Source organism: Mauremys reevesii, linkage group 3 (genome assembly GCF_016161935.1).
Source record: "Mauremys reevesii isolate NIE-2019 linkage group 3, ASM1616193v1, whole genome shotgun sequence".
Taxonomy (NCBI): Eukaryota; Metazoa; Chordata; order Testudines; family Geoemydidae; genus Mauremys; species Mauremys reevesii.
Genome location: NC_052625.1, coordinates 134,601,215 through 134,623,160, shown reverse-complemented (window position 1 = coordinate 134,623,160; position 21,946 = coordinate 134,601,215). Strand labels below are relative to the sequence as shown.

General features: G+C 39.1%; 1 protein-coding gene across 4 annotated transcripts in view; it reads right to left on the bottom strand.

The window, feature by feature from the left end:
• Nucleotides 1–2,234: 2,234 nt before the first annotated feature.
• Nucleotides 2,235–21,946, bottom strand: part of SIM1 (SIM bHLH transcription factor 1) — a 61,683-nt gene continuing 41,971 nt past the window's right edge. For all 4 annotated transcript variants that reach the window (XM_039528321.1, XM_039528319.1, XM_039528320.1 and 1 more), the window contains 3 exons: nt 21,417–21,582; nt 12,123–12,528; nt 2,235–6,373 (listed from right to left, as the gene is read on the bottom strand). In XM_039528321.1, the coding sequence (XP_039384255.1) occupies nt 5,643–6,373; nt 12,123–12,528; nt 21,417–21,582 (1,303 nt within the window). In that variant the 3' untranslated portion in view covers nt 2,235–5,642. The remainder of the gene's footprint in view (nt 6,374–12,122; nt 12,529–21,416; nt 21,583–21,946) is intronic.

The window sequence follows — 21,946 nt, the reverse complement described above, 5'->3', positions numbered from 1 at the left end:
ACAACTCTTACCCATTAACTTTATTTATTTAGAAATGGAACTGCTGTACTGTTTTATAATGTGTTAAGATTATTTCATGTGTTTCCAAACTTCCTACTTTTTTAGTGTCTAAGAGCAAAATCACATGCAGTCAAAATTTCAATAAATAAAAATGTTTAAAAATTTTATTTTAAACCCTAGAATCCTATGTTTAGCATTTGAAAGGAGAGGTTAAGTAGAAGATACAACCAGCCAAAAAACCTTTGTTTCTTCCTATAATGCCTATATGTTTGATCTTTCCTTTCATGTATAGTCTCATGTCAGGAGCCATAAATTAACCTTCTTTCAGAAAGGGGTGCATTCTTACCAGTTGGAGCCAAGTTTTATCCACACAACTCTTATGTGCATGAACTGAACACCATAGTTAAATTTCCTTGCGTGTAATTTTTCACTGTCAGACACTCCAAGGATGCTTTCTGTAAAAGGGAGCTGCACTGTCACTCATCATTCTGCAGAAAATGCCACTTAATTTTCCTTGTCCAAAATAATAATTCCCTTTGGAGCACTGAGCAATAAAAATATTTTGCTAACCCATGAGCTCCGGGGGCCTTATTCACAACAAACTGAATGATGTATATGGTACCAGAGTGATAGTACAGCACTGTTCGGTTTTTTTAACTGCAGACACTCAGAATACTTAATAGCCATTTTAAATAAAACAATATATAAAATAGGTGTTCTAGTTACCTGAATATCACAGTCTGGATTACTTTGGGGCTAACCAGCATGCATATTTGTGTGGAACTAAATTCCTCAACCCTGCTCTTACTGAAGTCAATAGCAAAACTTCCATTTCCTTCAACAGGAACAGGGTATGGCCCTATGCTGCTATGTGTAAATTTAAAAGAATTCCATGGAAAAACCTGAATTGAAATACTTTGCTACCAGACAATAACCATAACTGCCTCCAAAATACCCATAACTGGGTCTGATCCTGGAATTGTTTCGTGAGCAGTAACCCCAATTGAAGTCAAAGTGAACTTTCATATGGAAGGTCTGAAGACCCATTCTGATAGCCATGAGTTTGTTGGACTTTGGTGCTGCAATTAAAAGTTGGTGCTTCTGCAACAGACAGTCAGCTTTTCCAGTGCATCCATGCCTTTTGCAGAAATACCACACAAGGCCATTTATCTGAATACTTTGGGAGCTTATCAATACCTTTCAGATAAATGGTGGTTCAGGTAATCAAGAAAATTATTGAATAAGTGCTTCATGCCAGTAGAGATATAACTGAGATTCAGATAAGAGGAGGGCTTTGTGGATTAAACAGTGTTGGATAAATAGGATTTTACTGTACTACACCAAGTGATAGTACTTGTGGGAACATCATCAAAAAAGTAAGTTGGCTACTCCCCAGAAGGTGAAAGCACAGCAAAATGTTCTTGGTCTTTGGCACCCGCCAATGTTCAGAGCTGCCCACATTTTTCTAAACCTATTCAAAGCATGTATAGAAAAAACAATCTGCATTAGTAGTACATGTCATTTGGGGGGCATTTCCCTTTACAGTTTTCATAGTTACATCTTCCAGGTGCACACAAAAAAAAAAAAAGAGTGCCAAATCCCTAGGAGCCAGATTCTGCTAGATTAGCACCTTACTCCACAAATATATCCATTGAAACCAATAGGACTGCTTGAGGAGTAAGGTTTCTTACTCTAAGTTAAGAATTTGTATAAGCTTCTGGCCTTAAACATGTACACTATGCCCACTGAGTGCAATTGTGTATAAATGAGAGACAGTTCCATTCTTTTCTTAACATCAAATAAAGACATAGAAAGACTGATCCAGAGCCCACTGAATTCAATGAAAAGACTCCCATTGGTTTCAACAAGCTTTCGATAAGGGTCATAAGCAGTTTTCGGTTTTATTAGCATAGTCACTTGTTGTTATGTTTGTTGAAATAATGCTATAAAATGCTAGCATACTACTGTGCAATCAGTATAGTATTAGTTGCACTTGTGGAACTGAAACATACCCTAAAATGAAAAATATCAAAGCAAATACTGTATCTTGCATTTTCAAATTTTCCAAAATTGCTCATCTCTTTTTTTAAAACATACATTCCTTGAAGAACGTTGAGGATTTTTACATTTTATCATCGAGGTTAAGTGGGGAGTTGAACTAAATATGAAGTTCATTAAAGTATGTCATACAATAAGCACTGATGACATGAACAAGTCATCGAGGTTAAGTGGGGAGTTGAACTAAATATGAAGTTCATTAAAGTATGTCATACAATAAGCACTGATGACATGAACAAGTGTAAGCTTTGTGCCCTACAGTAATGTACATGTTATGCCACTTGCAGTAATGAATGCTACAGTTAAGGGTTGCAAACTGTCCCTAAGCTTACATAATAATTATGCTTACAAATAATTTGTAATAATTTTTCAAAATCACATTGAAAGCTCCTTGCCAGCTTTGAAGTTAAGATAAAATTGTTCCCTCCAAGCTGGCTACTTAAGGGAGCAGGATGGCGAATCAGATAGCCCGTAACAGGCAAGTGCCTCCAGTCAATGACAATGATGAACTAAGAAGGAGCAGTAGTTGCTGCCATCTTGCATGGGGAATGAGCAAGTGTCAGTCTTGCTGGTCTTACAACATGGCTGCAGGTGGAGGGCACCAGACCACTGTATTGATATTTTAAATATTATATTTATTACATTGCACCTTCCTGCATTTGCCACTGTAGTTGAATGAAACTATGGAAAATCTCAGCATAGGAGAAATTTAATTTAACAATAGTTGCTTGGAAATTTTTATTCTATATGGGATCACAGTAAATAGTAACCGGGAATCTTTATTGCATAGCTTACTTGCTTTTTTCCTAAATGAAAAATATAAACAAACCATGTTAGAAGTACAGTCATTTATGAAGGTGCCTTTCATAATGTAATCTAGTATAATATTCAGATTTACTTAGAGTCACTTTTGTAATGTACTAGCAGTATTCCAAGGAACATATGATAACATGTATTTCTATTCTGTTTTACTCAGCAAATCACATTTTAGTACTGTACAATGAGGCTCCAAATAAAAAGTTAATACTATTCATAGGTGTAAACTAAATAAAGATGTATCCAGAACTAGACTTATCAAAAATACCCTCTCATTCCTAACTTTTTAGGAATATATAAAATCACTGGGCTGAAAGAAATCCATTTTGGTCCATCCACCCCTTTGAGTTAGCAGTTGTTAGCATTTTTCTCAACAGCATTAAATACTTGCCTTGTTTTTATCTTTTTTTTAATTATTTATATTAGCTGCTCCTGTTTATGACCTTTATAGTTCATTCAACTTATTAGGCTTCATTTAATATAATTCTCTCCAAATTTGTTTCCTTCTCATTTTTCCTTGGCTAACATTTAATGCCCCTTGGCTCATATCTGCCACTAATTCAAATAACCTTATACTGTTATCTAATCTCTCTTCCATGCAGAACTTTGTGCACATCAGTGACATTCCCTCTAAATCTTTCCTTATCCAAAGATAACAGACCTAGTTTATTTAAACACTTATTAGATCTTCCATTCTCTTTATCTCTCTACTTTGTGTTCTGCTCTACCTTTTCTATTATGAGCTTTAGATAAAAAAGGCCAGATTGTAACATCTTTCTCTTCTGGAAGAGTATCTTTCACTATGAATGATCACACTGAAGTCAAATGGGATTGCTTGTGGTGTAAGAATATCACAATCTGCCTCAAAGTGATCAGAACTGTATATAACAGTATTCCAAGTTGGCTATGTGATTTTCTCAGTCTTCAAGTAAATCTCTACTTGGTGACCCAGATTATTATTATTTTGCTACCGGTTAGCCCTACGTTGAAGAGTGATACTTTTGTAATTTATCCAAACCCTCCGAGCAACCTTCTACTTGGTGGATTGTGTTTTATGACCATTGAAAGTAAACTCCCATGCATCTAGCTTCTTTACATTATAAATCAAGCCATTCTGTAATGCTCATCTCATTTTTACAACATCCCCCACTCTTGCCCATACTCTAGGTTGGTATAATCAGGAGGGGCCTGGTCCAGCTCCCACTGAAATCATTTGAAAGATTGTGCCAATGACTGTTACTATGAACTTCCCTAGCTGCCTTTTTAAGTGCAGGTGTTATATTAGCTCATCTCCAGTCCAACAGTGTCTCCCTGATCATAAGGTTTTTAAATATATTTACTTACCTCCTTTGACACATCTCTTAATTTAAGGCAGGTCCCCGCAGGCCCTGATGCTGTAGTCAGTCATCGGACACTGGGATTTCTTATTCTCCATATTCTCTCAAGACCCTGATTTTTCCTGTAGTACCTTTTTTTCTCTTCCCCTGGTTACTACAAAACTGTGCCTGATATCTCTTCCCTATTTTCCTTTGTGAACAAGACAAGAATGTATGCCTTTTTCAAAATCACACCCATCACTTCAGTCAACAGGTTACCTCTTCCAACTTTGAGTCCTTACAATCTCCTTCACTTTCTTAATGTGCCCAAAGATTTTCTCAGAATTTATCACAGTCACCCTGCAGTCTTCACTTTGTCTGTCTTTGTCTCTTATATTCTTACATTAATATAGTTGTGTTTTATAGTCCTTACAGCCAATTTTCCAGTAATTTTATGCAATTCCTCCTATGGTTCTAACTCACTCCTGAATAGTTCAGCCAATTGGAACATTTTTTTCCTCACCGCATATTTTTTGTTACATGGTACACATCACTATGAGATTAAAATAATTCATCTTGGACCACTCTCTATTTCAGCTCCTTTTCCCCCTTTCCCTTCACTAATTTTCTTCCATTTCACTTTACCAGACATCTCATGCACTCATCCAGAATGTGATCACAGTTCAAATATCTTCCTGTTACAATCGTATCTTCCGCATTACTCAAAACCAGGCTGAGAACTCCCCCCTTTCTGGGTCCTTCTTTTAAATATTGCACGAGGAAGCAGTCCAGTAGCCAGTCATAACTATGTTGCTCAATTTATGTCTTTCAAATCAAGCAAGTGTGTAACTATGTGTGTGGCTATTCAATAAAGTAATAATTCTGAAAATCTCTCTCTCTCTCTTTTTTCCTTTTGGCTAGTCCTACATGCTTTATGCCACTGAGCAACATAACATGGCTAGAGTCTAGTGAATAAACAAATCAGTTAATGTACCCATTTGATTTGTATTTTGAAAAGATATAGGATCCACATTTTTGCATGTAAAGAATGCATAGCTGTTTTGGTGACTAAGACCTGTGGGGCACATGCAATTCAGAGAGTCTGCCCTTGGTAGTATTTTCATCAACTGACTCCAACACAACATGCATGAATTGCTCAGCTGGCCTGCCACAATGTGCTCTCAACACAGACCTCCTCTATCTTCTTTTCTATATAATGTGGCAGCAACTTTGACTTTAGCTCCATTCACTATAACCCTGAATGCCAGTGCTTTTTTTTTTTTTTTTTTTTACAGTAACGTATCAACTCACTCATCCCCAGTACCTTAGGTTATTCTCTCTAGTGCAGTGTGATATATCAAATGCTGGTAACAACAAGGGCATTAAAACTTATATATCTTCCAATTATATTTCAAATATTTTTTTAGAGCACAAAATATTTTAGAAAAAACATCAGCTTCCATTGGTTATTATAACGGATGTCCCCTTGTGTCCCTGTGCTGGATCTTGCTGCATCCTTAAGTGAGAAGTCACATCAAAGTGTGATCCATTACAGCCCAAGGAATAGTTTCTAATGGTTTCACTGTCATATAGATGCTCCAGAGCATATCCAGTTAACGTGTAAGCATGCTTGTCAAAGTACTGCCTATGTGAGGTGTAATAGTTTGGAGAAGCTGCTGGATGGTCCCCTGTGGCTTGATGAGGGGACATGTCTGAATGCAGGTAGTCTTTAGCTAGTATCAAACTAGATTTAGAAATGCGGTCGGAATTTGGGCTGCTTATCCTAGACAGTGTTGTGGGGCTGTTGTCATAATCATTTTCATGTGGGCTCATAAGCTTTCCATCTCGTTGCTGGATGTGTTCACAAGGAGAGGTGTTGGCAACCGTAGGAACATGGCAGACATCCCCTGTCAACTGCTGTGGCTGGTAGTTTGCAAAACAAATGGAGTGCTTTTTCCCTGCTCCGTTAATAGAGCCCAGCTGATCAGGGGTTGTTTTCTGTAGCTGAAGCCTGTTTTCTTCTTCTTTAATCATTTGCTGGGTAGCTCTTATTAGAGTTTCAATTTTGCTGGGCTCATGTGGACTACTTTGATACTGCTCAGTACGGTATCGGTCTCCTGATTCACTAGCAGAACCAGGATCTGGGGAGCTAACAACACTGTCCTCATCCCAGTGTCCTCTCCCTGCAGAACAGATAAAGAAAGGGAACAAGTCATCAGTGTTGGTTTGTATGTGGATCTCAGAAAGAAGGTAAACAATCTAAAGTCGTCTTTTTAATGTAACAATGGGTTGTGTTGGTCTTTCTGGTTATTGTTTGCTTTACAGTATCACCTGGAGACCCCAACTGAAATGAAAGCCCCATTGTGCATAAAAGACAGTCAGTCCCTGACACAAAAAGTAGACAAGAGGCAATATAAGTACTATTATCCCCCATTTTTCAGATGGGGAACAGAAGCAGAGGTTAAGTGGCTTCCCCAAGGTCACAAAAGAAGCCTAGAGAAGAGCCAGGAATTCAAAAGGGGTCCCTGAGACCCAGACAAGTGCTTTACCTTTAAGACCATTCTTCCTACCACATAAGTGTTATTGTCAAGATAGGCCAATTGAGCTAATTGACCCAAATGTTTGTGCTTGAGTTCTTAATGCAATATTTCTTCTGCAAAGGATATAAAACATCAATTGGGCACAAAACTGCAATTCAGTCTTTCTGAGTTCTAGTCCCGGGTCTAACACTACTAGCCTTGATTTAACCAATGTACATTTACCACCCTCCCCTGTAATATGCAGGTAATGCTACTTCTTCAGAGGGGTGTTCCGAGGAGAAAGTCTGCTTGATCCAATTTTGAACATAAAGGCCTGATTTTCAATGATAGTCTGTAATTAGGAGGTGTAATTAGCACCTACAACGAATTACAAATACAGCTCACAGCACTTGGCTGTCTAAGTACCTCTTTGCATCCAGAAAATCAGAAACTGGATTGAGACTCATCTGAAAATCAGGCCCACAAAAGGCTATATAAATTTGTATTCATTATTATTATTAGACTGTGTCCTTTTGACTCCTTCTGTGCTTTAAGATGTAGGTAAAATATATTATAAATCCAGAAACTGGGTTTTTGTGTGGCCTTACATAGCACATTATACATGCTGCCTGGCAATAACAAAGAGAAATAACAAAACAGTTGCCTTTGTGTTCACAGATACACCAAGTTAGCGCTGTACTTACTTTTGTAATGCAAGAATACTGTTGTCTCAAACATTTAGAATAGGAAAATGTAACCGTGCTTACCTGAAGTTTCCCTTTCTTCAAGTAATAAGGCCCACAGATCTGTTACAGGGAATGTTCAAGTTGGCTTGCAGTGGAGGGGGCAGAACCAGACCTACCCATCACTGGCAGGAAGGGACTAACCCTACCCCTGAAGAACCTAACAATTGAAAGAATTTCCACAGCCAAAGAGGATAATACCCAACTACAGAGACAATATAATAATGTAACTGGTAAAACACCTGCTAATATACATGTCCATTGCAGAGCACAAGAAGGACTTCGGCAAATTACTGAATGCTATGTTTTGTCTCAGCTTATACAAACGATATTGTCTACTTGGGAGGGCAGGATTTGTGGACCTTATTACTCAAAGAAAGAAAATTTCCAGGTAAGCACCAATAAATTTTTCTATTCTTCTTTGTATTAAGGTCCACATATCTATGAGACTGAGATGTTATCAGTGTGCCTCTAGTGTGGGTGATAAAGTTAATAACTGTGGCCAAATACTATATACATTCCATTCTCTGTGTATATCTGGGATACTATACTGTGGAGCACTCTCTGCTGAAGGTAACATCAGCTAGCTGTAGGCCCATCACCATAGTATCCAAGTGCCTCACAAACATTAATTTAGCCTTAATATATATTACTGAAACAGGGAATTATTATTTATCTGTACTGCAGTAACACACAGAGGCCCCAATCAGGATTAGGACTCCATTGTGCTGGTACAAAGAATAAAAAGAAGATAGTCCTTTCTCAAAGTGCTTAAAATTAATATCCCCGTTTTATAGATTGGGAACTGAAATTTAGCAAAATTATTGACCACATTCTGATCCCTTTGCCCTTACCTCCCAAATGGGCCCATTGGCTTCACGTGGATGCTTATGGAGAAAGCCTTCAATGTGAGTGAAGGTATCAGAATTTGTCCCAAAGGGATTATTTGTATAAGTGTTCATCCTCAAGAGTAAGTGGCTCAAAATCTGGCCCCAAGTAACTTGCCCAAGGTCCCACAAGAAGTCTGAGAGTTTTTCTCTGCCTAAGACAACAGTAACTTTGCCTTTTCTGGTTCTTACTTGTTTAGAAAAAAACTTGGTGGATATATTGTCTGTTGTGGCCAATATACACCCATTGTCCATGGAGAGAACCAGTTGCCTGAGTCCATAACAAATAGTTCTGAGCTCTCATGCTGTACATCTTCTGCCAGGGCCATGTTCCCTGGATTGTCTGTGACCCCACAAAGAAGTGCCCTATACTTCCAGGCTGGCAGCATTGTCATAACTGTGTCTGATTTATGAAGCACTTTTCCCACTTTCACTGATGGGTGGGATAATATGGAATATGGAAGGGACTGAAGAAAATTCTGGAGAGTTCTCCGTTTGCCTGTGGTCTACTGTAGTGTATCTATGTACAATGCTATCATGTCCAAGAGGAACATGAATGACTGTACTAGAGGCACTGTAGTACAACTCACTTCCTGTGTGAGTATTTACAGTTTGTCTTGCTACTCCTCCAAGAATATCACCCTATGCTTATTTGGAATCCAAATCTTACACTGAGCATCTAGTATCAATTTAGCTCTGGATGGAACAATGAGGAAGGGATAAATATGGTTCCCTTCTTGTTTGAGAGCTATTATTAGTACCACTAATGTCTCTGCACACTATCCAAAAGGTAAGGACTTGTGTTGGAAGTGATGTTATCCTTTGGCATAGCACGATAACTTTCTGTGGGATGGTAATGATGGAATATGGACTTATGTCTCCTTTCGACTACAAGTAACAGAAAATTATTGCTGATCATTGCTGGGATGAATTTCAGAGTCTTCATCTTGAATTTCCAATTTTTTTAAATGTGTTCAAATGTTTAAAATCCAGCACTTCTCTGCTTCTGCCCAATCTCTTTTTGACTCTTTTTGAACAGGATGGAGTATAGGTCTTTGCCCTCCTCGTAAGAGGATATTGATTCCATAGCCCCTTATCTATAGGGAGATGGTGTAAATAGCTTCTTCCTGTCCCATTTCTTTCCTGGATAGCTTGAGTTAGAGTAGAAAATGAATCTATATCTAGGCCTCTTATGAAATTCTAATGAGTATCCTTCTGGAGAGGTCTGGGACATGTTTATCCAATATGAACGGTGACCATTGTTCTGCACACTGGAAAGGATATGAATCATGATGTTAAGAAGGCTGGATATTGTCTGGTAAACTACAACCTCCCTACTTTCTCTCCCTACTGTAATGTTTGTCCCTCTAGTTGTACAAGGAAAGGCTTTTTTACATTTGAAATGTGGCTTTTTCTCTCTTCTTTAGTGCCTACGAAAGGCTAGCGTTCTTTTGTCTTCTCCAAATACTCCAATCCCCTCTTCCCCCCACCCTCCGCAGTTTGTCAGTTCTCCAAAATACTTTCTGACAGAGTATTTTGAAACACAGGAGAAATGTTCTCTTGCACTTGTGCTTTCTACAAGGGAAACCAGAAGCAGAACATTGTATTGTAACATATTGCTCTTGCTGAGAAATGTAGAGCATCAAGGGATGCATCTAAAACCAATTCTGTCACCAAGAAGATTTTTCAGACAAAGGGCCCCAGACCACGAGCTTCCTTGGTCTTGAGGAGAATGAGATGCTAAAACATATCTGTCCATGAAAAGGTAGAGCAGGCAAAATATTTGGAGGCAGCTGAAGCCCTCAAAGTTGGCCAAACTGGCCTCATAATTTCTTCTAAGGCACGAATCAACTGTCCAGTCCATGGAACCCTTCGAAGAAAATCCCCCTTTGTGGGAATCGCTATGTCCTTTACAATAAAGAAAAGAGCTGAGTTCATTTGGGGGAGAAACAACACATTTTATGTAGACTTTTTAGAACCTTTTGTCTCGTTTGTTTAACCTTTCTTGGCTTTGGAGGAGACTCACATTTCTCCTTAGTGACATCCTCCAGAGCTTCATGAAGAGGGATGTATGGTTCCAATTTAGATCCAGATGAGAAATATTGTGTGGTCTTTTCTGAGGAGATGTAAGAGATTGATTCCAGTAGTTTGGCAGTAGTGTGGTTTGGAACTGCCTGTCTGCAACTGTGGAGGCAGAATGAAACTGGTAGGTTCTTCAGAACATGGGACATTCCCTTCCTGATAGTGACTGACAGGTCTGGTTCTGCCCCCAAAGCTACATGCAGGCTGACGATCCACTGTAATAGATCTGTGGAGCTTCATACAATGAGGAATTATCTGAAGCATCTGAAATAAAAGTTAACTAAGAAGCAAATCAAAACTAAGCTCTATTTTTGGCTTTCTTTGATTGTCTGTGGTAAAAAAAGTGATAAATATATTTTTATCATATCTGAAAGAACTACACTATATCCATAAATAATATTTTACATTACTCTATTAGCATGATCACCAACAATTATAACATGAGAAATATATATATCAAAGTGTATGTCTATAGCTGTGAAATCAACTCACACGTCTCAGTTCTCATACTGGGAAGAAAAAGCTAGATGAACTCATGAATATCAATATTAGGGAGCAGAATACAAGGAAGTGCAATAGCTTATCACAAAGAGAAAGCCGCAGAACAGTACTAACCAGAGACCTCTGTTCTTCCTTCTCTTTCAGACTGTATTTCCTTGAATCTGCTATTTCATTTTCTCTCTCGGCATATTTTTTTTCCTTGCTGGAATGAAACAGTACCTATTCTTTCTAAACTTATAATGCCACATGCTAAAAGTCAATGGAGCTATGCCAATTTACCATAGCTGAGGATTTGGCCCTATATAAAGTGCTCTCGTGGGTTCTTTAGGTAATATCTAGTGCTGCAATCCAGTTCTTTTTTCAATATGCACAACTACTGCTACATTGTGCCACAGATAGTCTATAATGATCTCTATGCTTTTTATGGGTTTTTTTTTTGTTTGTTTGTTTTGCTAATTTGTATATGAAACATCTGCAGCACAAGGTAAGTTGTGATGGATAACGCTCAAAAAGTTTGGAAGTACAATTTGGTTTGGATAAGCACCTGGTATTCTGAGTGTTTATGTGAATTTTATCCAAACCTCTTGACTCTATCAAATCAAGATCAGGGCTTCTTTTGAAGTTTCCAATACTCCTTGCCTTTAGAATGGCTGGAATTACTTGGAGAACAGTCTTTCTTGGTTGTTGTTGTTTTTGTTTTTTTTGTTTTTTCCAGCATATTTACTTCTAGTCCAAGACAGGACCAGTGGAAGGGATTAAAAGTTTAAAAAGTAAAAAAAAAAGGGGGGGGGGAATCTCCAATTTTTTTTCAAAACTACAGAACATATTAAATTTAGGTTTGGTTCTGGATAAAAGTTTGGGTTAGTTCTTATTCCATCCAAACTTGCACAGCCTTCACTCAAGGTAATAAAATATGTATGCTAAGTGCACCTCTTCACATGTTTGCTAAGATTTCACTTATTATGTGTTCCTAACTAAATTTCACAGTTAAAAATATGGAACAAATAGAATATTTTATTATTTAGGCTAGATCATCAAAACCCAGACTTGCACCTTCACAACTCCCAGTTCATACACGTAAACCCTGACTTGAGCACACACATCAGGAGTCACACGTATACAAGTTGGGCATGTTTAAGTCAGTCCTTTGAAAATCTGCCTCTATACTGCTATAGCACCATTTCAGCAATTATCTCTTACCATGTATCCTGTGAACTGAAGTGATGTGGGGCATGCTGTTTTCATATGCTTCTCTGCTTTCAGGGGAAGCTTTTGTCAGGGGCAATGCTGAACGAGAACCCCACCAAGTATCCCTTCCAGGCTGCGGTGTGCCCAGGAAATATCTACCAGCCTCACACCTGCCTCCTTCACAGGCCTGAGTATGGAAATGTCTATCATCAGTCAACCTGGAATGGTCAAGTGCAAAACCATAGCAGAGAGAGCTGCGGTCTGAGTACTGTCTATAAGCACAGGAGACATCATGGTGTTGAGAGCTTGGCCTTTCAGCAGGTTCCAGTAATTGTGGAGAGGCAGTATCAGTTAGTGGACTTCCACCCCATTGGCTCTCATGGTCAGATTCAGATCTTTCTGTGTGAAATCCAGAATACTGTAACACAAAAGGAAAGGCAGAGGCATAACTAAAGCTGAACAAGACAACATAAGCAACTAGACTGGGGGAAAAGTTGCTCTTCTGATGGAGACTCATTTCACAGTCTTTCCCTGTGATGAGCCCATAGCCGACAAGGCAGACATCAGAAAAGTCTGAAAACATCCCCCTCCCCCATTTAAAAAGCCCTCTTATGACACGTGAAGTCTAGCTCACCAAATTCAACACTTATGTTCAATAATTCTGCTCCCTTCTTCCATTCAAAAGCAGTTTTAAAATGGATTGAAATAACCTCTCGCCCTGAACACACGCTCAGCTCCAAACCAAAATTGAACCTGTTTTGAAATTCCTATTTCATGATCCCTGTCCCTTCCACATATCTCACTTTCTTACCTGTGGTGGCAGGTCTTCTCAGCTTTTCCTTTCTCACCTACTGCTGATGGAAAGGAAGGTTTCTGCACACTCAGGGATTTCAAAATACTGTGGAGAAAAGCTCCAGAGTGAGCCTCAATTTTAAAGCAGCGGATCAACAGGACCCCAAAGGGTTACACTGCCCTCCTGCATGAGAGCAAGGAAACAAACTACTGGAGACTATTTACCAGAAGAGGAGACCATTTACCAGAGCAGGGGAAGAGGGTTATCTGGTCACCCCCACTTCAGAATAATACTGGATGGTGGGGGGGAAGAACACAAAGGGCAGACAGAATCAGGACCTATCAAGGGGGAGGAAGAGATAGGGGGCCAATTGGAGCAAGGAGGGTTGTGCTTAGAGGTAGTTAAAGGTAAAGCTAAATTTTGGATAAGCATATGAATTTCTGGATGCTTTTCTGAATAAGTAATGCTTATTACAGCTTATGTATCTTTCTATTAATTTTTGCCATCAAAACATGAGGATCATTTTCTTACATCAGCTATAGCCAAGATCATGGAATGGGATAGGACCAAAACATGCAACTCTCATCTCTCTAGTACTGCATATCAATGCCACAAATCAATCTGCTTAAAAGAACCTGTAATTCTCAACTCCTCTCACTCCCCCTGTAAATACCCAGTACAAATCAAATTTATTTTGGTACAAATCAAATTTCTTTCCTAAAAACACAAGCTACCTTCTCTTTCATTAAACTGAGTTGCTATGAAACTCCTCATTATCAAACAGAATCAAGGTCAATGCACTTACCAATCAAAACTACTGACCATATGTTTGACTTCAGGAAAGTTAAACCATCTGTGCAACTCCAGCAGTGGAACTATTTGGTCAGAGATGGGGGCAGGGACGTGTGTGTGTTTTTAATTGCTTATTTCTGCAGCATTTTGAGTTATGAACTCTGTTTGCTGACAAAAAAGCTACCATGAGTCTAACCAAGAAATGCTAGCAGCTTTGCATAGCCTAGTCATGTTTTGTTATTTGTTCACAAAAGAAAATTCAATGCAAAAGACCTACATACAGACTTATGGGCAGAAGATATGCAGGGTAGAGCAAATGACTAACAGTCCAATACAACCCTATTTATCTCACAGTCTTAGGGGACACCAGACCCTTTCAGATATATAGGGTTTTAGATGAAGGGGAGGGAACAAGAGGCAACAAATTAGTCCCTTTAAAACCAGCCTGGAAAACCATCCAACATTCTGAGCCAGGGATATAGGATTCTCGGCCTTTGATGGCTAAGATCAGCTCTTAGTTGGGATATAATATCATGATATTATACCTTACCCTACCTTAGCTCACATAAATGGACTTCAGTTAGCTGTGAATTTTTGTTAATTGGTATCGTGTGCCAAACTAGTAAATAAACTCTTCTCTGCTCTTTCTAGCATGAACATCCTCAAACTTTTCTGTGACAAGGACATACAGTTTGTTTTTAAAAATGTTTATAAAAAAATAAATTGACAAAAATACAGCTTTCCAACTAAAACAAAAGTTTTCACACAAAAATTTATTTTGCTCAATTTTTTAAATTTTTTTCCACACAAAAATGGAAACCAAAAAAATTGAAAATGCTTTGCTAAAAGTTTTCACTAAAAATAAAAAAAGCTTTTCGGTTCAGTTTTTGAATTGCGGTTTTCAAAAACTGATTTTTTTTTTTTTACCAAAAATAGAATGGTTTCAGTGTTTTATTCTTAAAAAAAAGATACTTTTAAAAAAAAAAAACATGATTTCACATGAAAAATAATTGGCATTAAACTGGTTGGGAATTTTTTTTGTCAAAATGAATTTCCAATGGAAAACTGAAATTTTCCATAGGAAGGGGAAGTAGGGGCATCAGGTTCCCAAACCACTAATCCCATGAGGCAATGCTCCACAATGGAAAAATGCAGTTTAATGTTGTACTGACTAGAAATGAAGTGTTTTGACATTCCCAAATTCAGAATGTTTTATTTAAGTCCAAAATGTTACATTTCAATATTTCCAAATAGCAATTTTTCAGAACTTCTGTTCCACAAAACTTTTTGAATTTCAACTTTTCATTTTAATTTGGGATGACAATAAAATGTTGAAATGTTAGAATTTCTCAGAGGGTGAACAGTCCAAATTTTGCTCAGCTTTCATGGGCATTTTTTTTCTCCTGGCTCTATTATGCAGCTACCAACATGGAAAGAGTTTTTGTCCCTAATGATATATTTAGGTTGCAATGAAAATTTGTTTGACTTCTGTGGGGATCTTCTTCACATAGGTAAAAATAAGAGTGAATTCAACAGGTCTTACACACATATCTCAGAGCAGGGAACCATTCCAAAGGGCACATATCCAATGTATCAGAAATGAACCAGGTAATTGCCACATATCCAAGTAACCAAAACTTGCAAGACTTTGTACTTGATGTAAAAAGTGGTCATCTGAGACCTGACCTGGAGCTGCTAGGCCCTGGGCCAAATTAAATTAACACAATGAGTTATTTGTGGCTCACATGATCTAGAAAGCCTGCATGTATATGAAAGCATATCCTCAGTCCACAGCCTGGACAGACATAACCTAAAACATTTTCTTTTAAAGCTTCTCCAGTTGGCATTGTCAAGCTGTCTCTACTGCTACCTTCCCACCCTTACGTCTTCTGGGAACATGATGTTCACAGGTGGGATCACTTATGAGGTTAAAGTGTGACTTTCCTCAGTGGTAGTTTTAGTGGGGTTGTAAAACAGCAGCTCTGAGCTCTGCTGAAACAAAAATGAAAATGGTTCCTCTCAAATTAGAATTAGGCTCAATTAGCCCAGGTGACGAAAGGGCACCGAAAACTGAATTTGGTTTCAATAGCAATTTGGCCAATCACAAGCAGATAAACCATTGTTTTCTGTAAAGAAACTGCTCCTGCATAATTGAAAGTTTTCAGCTTTGGTCATTTTTCTCCATGTCTGCTCTCAGGCAGTACTTTTTAGACATGTGGCTTGTCTAATCAGATTAGGAGATAAAGGTTGGGACAAGATGAAGGACTTGTTTGGCCTGAATCAACGCCTGAAATCAGTCACACCTTCCAAAGCTAAAAATATTGTTGGCAGAAAAGGAACAACAATGAATTCAAATGATCTATTTCAGACCACTTCCAGTCCTTCAACTGCTTCCTGCTGGGCTGCCAGCTCCTGACAGACTGACCTGGCACTTCTAGACACTAGAGCTGTCTTCCAAAGTGTTAGTTCAGTGTGCCAGCCTGATGAGAAGTGATCAGAGGATTAGCATCGACCCAGAGAGGGGTCATTTGGACTCACTGATGCTCCTTTTATCCCAGGAGAATTTTCAGGAGGGTTTTATTTTGGGGGGTAGAAAGAGGAAGAAATCAATCCTCCCATGGCTATCTAAAGCTTAGTTTAAGAGAGGCCATAAAAATGTATTAGGCTACAATATTTTTTGTCACTTTTCCCCACCAGACACACACCTGACCTCCCATTTCATAATACTGAATACAAGTGTCTCATTGGCCTCAGCCCTCATCCTTCCATAGATAGCAACAAGAGCCAGCTTCACACACAATGCCAGATGTTCATGCAATGGATGTTACAGTTATCTAATTTCCTGGCAGCCTGCTCAGGTTTTTATCATTATAAACTGTTAAATATACAGTGAAATCCTCTCAGAGTAGAGTCCTCTTTTCCATGAAAAACTTTCACTAGATGAGGCGTTAGCAGCTTTTCCTCTTGATTTGTGTCTTAGCCATGAGAAAAAACATCACAGATGCGGGCTGCATTGTACTAAGAACATATGCATGCTTTTAAATCACTTTTATCTTACTTCTTACTAATGTAACCCTGAAATGTAAAATATGTTCTTTTTGCATTCACTATTATAGGCAGAACAGATGGTGAAAGGCTTAGATTAAAGTAATACAGCATGTCCATTAAAATAACCCCCACTGCTGGTGAGTCTTCACCAGATCAGGAGTTATGTTTACTATAAAAAAGGGTTTTGCTTTGCTGTTTGGAATACATTGGTAGTTGCCAAAGCTTTAGGCTACAGCAAGAAACAGTAAACAAATGAGAGGCAGTCTAGCATGGGCCCCAATCCTAATGTCCTTACATAGCCCTTTAAAACAGTGGGTGATTTGGCTGAGTGAGAATGCGTATGGGCTGCAGAACGAATCCCGACGGTTCCTTTTAGAGTGAATGTAGAGCAAAATTGGCATCGACATCAATTGCATGGCAACTTAGCAATAATTAATGTGCACTTATAGGGCAGTGTTATTGCTACAGTAAAAAAAGTATATGGTCTAATAATTACTAAAAACCCAACAGCTATTGAATATAGTCTTCACCAAAGAGAACTAAGGAAGAGGTTTAGACGAAGCAATAAAGGCTGATCAAAATCTGACCATAAAAGGTTTCCATCAGAGGCTGAGAACTTTCAACTTTTCCTTTAAATGATCATTACTAATGGAAGATTAAACTCCAAAGCAATTGTTCAGATGATCACAATTAAAATGTTTTGCCAATCTTGTTGCTATTTCCTGTGTACAGAATAAATGAGGCCCAGGGCTAGATCTTTGGGATATAGAGTAAATGAGGTCCAGAGCTAGATTTTGGGAGACCCCAAATAGAATTATAGTAATGGGGCTGAGGAGAAGGAAAGGGATATCCTTTCGCCAACTCAGTCATTCCTTTCTCTAATAACCCCAACAGTCTCTCATCCCTTCCTTCTTCTATCCCCTTTCCTGTATTTAATCTCTCCACCTCTATAATCAGGCTCCACAAGCAGATCAATGCATTCAGACAGCAGCAAACCCCACAATCACATCATGAATATTGGTCTGCTCTAGAATTTGGCAGTCCCTTCTCCCACCCTGAGGCAGGCGTTGCAGGTCCCTGTTCTGCTATAATCAATTTGAATTAAACAAATTCTGACAAGCACTTGCAATTTGACAAAGTCACTTTCAGTGAAAGAGATTCTAGTAGAAGAATTCTGCTCTGCAAACACCTTGGTCCACCTTATTCAGCAGTAATATGAGGTTTAAGAAAAATGTAAACACTGTGTTAAGTGAGCCGAGCTCCACTCCTCCTGCCCAAGTAATGACCATGCAACTGAGATTTATTAAAATCTGCTTTTCTTACAGTCCACATCTCATGTAGCTGCCCTAGTGGTACACAGCTGGCAAAAGAGTAGATTCTCAGTAAAGCATATTTTTCCCTGTTTTTCTTCTAAGAGTAAGGAAGCAAGGCAAAAAAAGAAAAGTGCACACAGTTAAAAACCCCAGGTACCATCAAAATACCCACTGACAGCTGGGTAACCCCAAGGGATCTCCAAGTCCAATGGCACTAATTTTAGTAAGAATCCCCACCTCCAAAAAAACAGGCTCTGCATGTGAGCCAAAACCACTACCATCATTTTACAGCCATGCTTTTGAGTCACTCTCCACTTCTCCACAACTGAGTGACAGATTATGTGGGCTGGAAACTGATGGACACAGGCAATACCACCTGCTGCAAGTTCCTTACCACAGCTTTAGTTGGTCTTTCAACAGTTTATTCAGTGACTGGAAGGGATGAGGTACAGACAAGCTGCCAGCATTGCTTGTGGTGGGGTGCTATAATGTACAGTATGACCGTTTTTCAAGAAATTGGCAACCAGCACTGTTGCCGCTTTACGTATGACAAAGTCTATGACTTTACTACCAGTTTAACTGGTGATAAGGATGTAAATTGAAATGGAGACTAACCATGCAGGCAACAACTGCTATTAAATTAAGGCCCAAATACATGAGGGTTGATAAAGGTGCTAGCAAAAGAAAATTTTTGGTGGCAAGCAGGAAGAATCTGTATGGATACTAATCTCAGGTCGGGGGCGCGAGAGGGGGGCGGGAGGTTTGGATAAAACTAACAGTAGTGAACACAGCCTATCAAGAGACAATGCCCAAAAGATAAACAGTTGAACACCTCATTGGGAATATTTTGTAGATTAAAATTTTGAGAAATTTTAAACACATTTTATTAGAACTGTTCATTGTGGAGCATTCAGGAGGAAAGGCTATTCTGGACCAAGCCCTGAGTAACACCAATCTGATAGCTTTCTTTGATAGGATAATGAGTCTTGTGGATAAGGGAGAAGCAGTGGATGTGGTATACCTAGACTTTAGTAAGGCATTTGATACGGTCTCGCATGATATTCTTATCAATAAACTAGGCAAATACAATTTAGATGGGGCTACTATAAGGTGGGTGCATAAGTGGCTGGATAACCATACTCAGAGAGTAGTTATTAATGGTTCCCAATCCTGCTGGAAAGGTATAACAAGTGGGGTTCTGCAGGGGTCCGTTTTGGGACCGGCTCTGTTCAATATCTTCATCAACAACTTAGATATTGGCATAGAAAGTACGCTTATTAAGTTTGCAGATGATCCCAAACTGGGAGGGATTGCAACTCCTTTGGAAGGGTCATAATTCAAAATGATCTGGACAAATTGGAGAAATGGTCTGAGGTAAACAGGATGAAGTTTAACAAAGACAAATGCAAAGTGCTCCACTTAGGAAGGAAAAATCAGTTTCACACATACAAAATGGGAAGAGACTGTCTAGGAAGGAGTACGGAAGAAAGGGATCTAGGGGTTATAGTGGACCACAAGCTAAATATGAGTCAACAGTGTGATGCTGTTGTAAAAAAAAGCAAACGTGATTCTGGGATGCATAAACAGGTGAGTTGTGAGCAAGACACGAGAAGTCATTCTTCCGCTCTACTCTGTGCTGGTTAGGCCTCAACTGGAGTATTGTGTCCAGTTCTGGGCACCACATTGCAAGAAAGATGTGGAGAAATTGGAGAGGGTCCAGAGAAGAGCAACAAGAATGATTAAAGGTCTTGAGAACATGACCTATGAAGGAAGGCTGAAAGAATTGGGTTTGTTTAGTTTGGAAAAGAGAAGACTGAGAGGGGACATGATAGCAGTTTTAAGGTATCTAAAAGGGTGTCATAAGGAGGAGGGAGAGAACTTGTTCACCTTAGCCTCTAAGGATAGAACAAAAAGCAATGGGTTTAAACTGCAGCAAGGGAGGTTTAGGTTGGACATTAGGAAAAAGTTCCAACTGTCAGGGTGGTGAAACACTGGAATAAATTGCCTAGGGAGGTTATGGAATCTCCATCTCTGGAGATATTTAAGAGTAGGCTAGATAAATGTCTATCAGGGATGGTCTAGACAGTATTTGGTCCTGCCATGAGGGCAGGGGACTGGACTCGATGACCTCTCGAGGTCCTTTCCAGTCCTAGAATTTATAAGAATCTATAAACACACAAGAGTGCAATGTGATCAAAATATGAAGTAACAGTAACTATAATGAAGTAACAGGGAGAATATAATGAGTATTTTAAAAACTGGCTTCACAAAGTTAGGAGGTCTCCTGAGGTGCCCAAAGAAGTATCCCCATTATTAAAAGTGCTTGATCCCCAGCAGCTCTCACTCCAGTAAGTTAAAACTGCTGGGTCCTCAGCACTTCTGAAAAACAGGCCTCTTATTTAAGCACCACAGTATGAACTCAGACTCCTCAGTTTAAGAACCCAGTTTTGCAAATATTGGTCTTGCAGGGAGATCATATCGAGAGATAACACTATGGGCCAAGTATTCAACTGGACTCTTTGCAGGCATCCACAACTATCTGACTATCACCTCTTGCTCATGCAACTATCTCCACTTGGGGCACATGAGTAAGGCCCACAAGATTGGGCTCAATGTTTGGTAGCCACAACAGTTTGTATGCTCAACAAACCATACTTTCCTGATCAAATATGGGGTTCTGTGCAACCAAAGAGTTGTATGAACAGATTTTTTCAAGCACGTCCTTGGAGATCCATTGGAAATTTGACCCCATACAATAGTCAGGGGATTTTTTTAAAATGTAAGCCTGAATATGAAAAAAGGGGAATTAAAGTCTATTGAAACCTAACACCATCTGCCTGTGTTTCCTTTTCCCATTCACAACTTTATGCCTTCTTCCTCCAGTTCACCAAGCCATATCTTCCTAACCCCTCCTAGAAACTCACTTCTTTTAGCAAATATTTCACCATTAGTCTCCACTCATGTGCTTCCTAGTGCCTTTCCTTCTCCTGATAATTATAGGGCTAGAAAAACAGTTTAAGAAATGGGCACAACTCAAAGTCCCCAGATACCAAACAACAAAAATGCTATACCAAGAGCTTTTTCAACTCTGTACTTGTCCCTCCCTCATGAAATCCCCACCATATATTACTGATGATGATTTATTGATGCTGCACCATGCTGTACGTGGTATTTTACAATTAACAACACATCCCTGCCCTAAAGATCTTATAGTCTAAGGACCCAATTCTGCCACCCTTTACTTATGTTGAGGGGTACTTTCCTCAGCCCATTCTAATTTCCTGCTTGAAAGTCAGCCAAAATCAAGTTATGAAGTAAAGAAAGCTTTGTAATATAAACATGTTGTTCAAAGACAGCTACCTGTGGATACGGTGATGTCCTTGATTTTGACTTTGTGCTTGCGAGCCGTGATTTGCTGCCCTTTCTGTTGTCCGTTATGGTTGGAGTTGAATTTGCGTATGAGAATGATGGCTTGGTTGCTGTCACTTGATCCAGGGAGAGTTGTAGTCCTTTATATTCAGTATCCCTATTAAAGGCAGAAGTAGAAGACATAAACTCACTCTATATCTTAATCAGACATGTTTTCCTCTTTGGTGGGGGATGGATACAATTAGTATCTGGAGGAGGGATATCCAGGACAACTGTATAGCTTTAAGTATAGAGGGGTAGCCGTGTTAGTCTGGATCTGTAAAAAGCAACAGATAATCCTGTGGCACCTTATAGACTAACAAATGTATTGGAGCGTAAGCTTTCGTGGGTGAATACCCACTTCATCAGACACATGCGTGGGTATTCGCCCACAAAAGCTTATGCTCCAATACTTTTGTTAGTCTATAAGGTGCCACAGGACTCTTTGTTGCTTTGTATAGCTTTAGTTTTTCTCTACAATA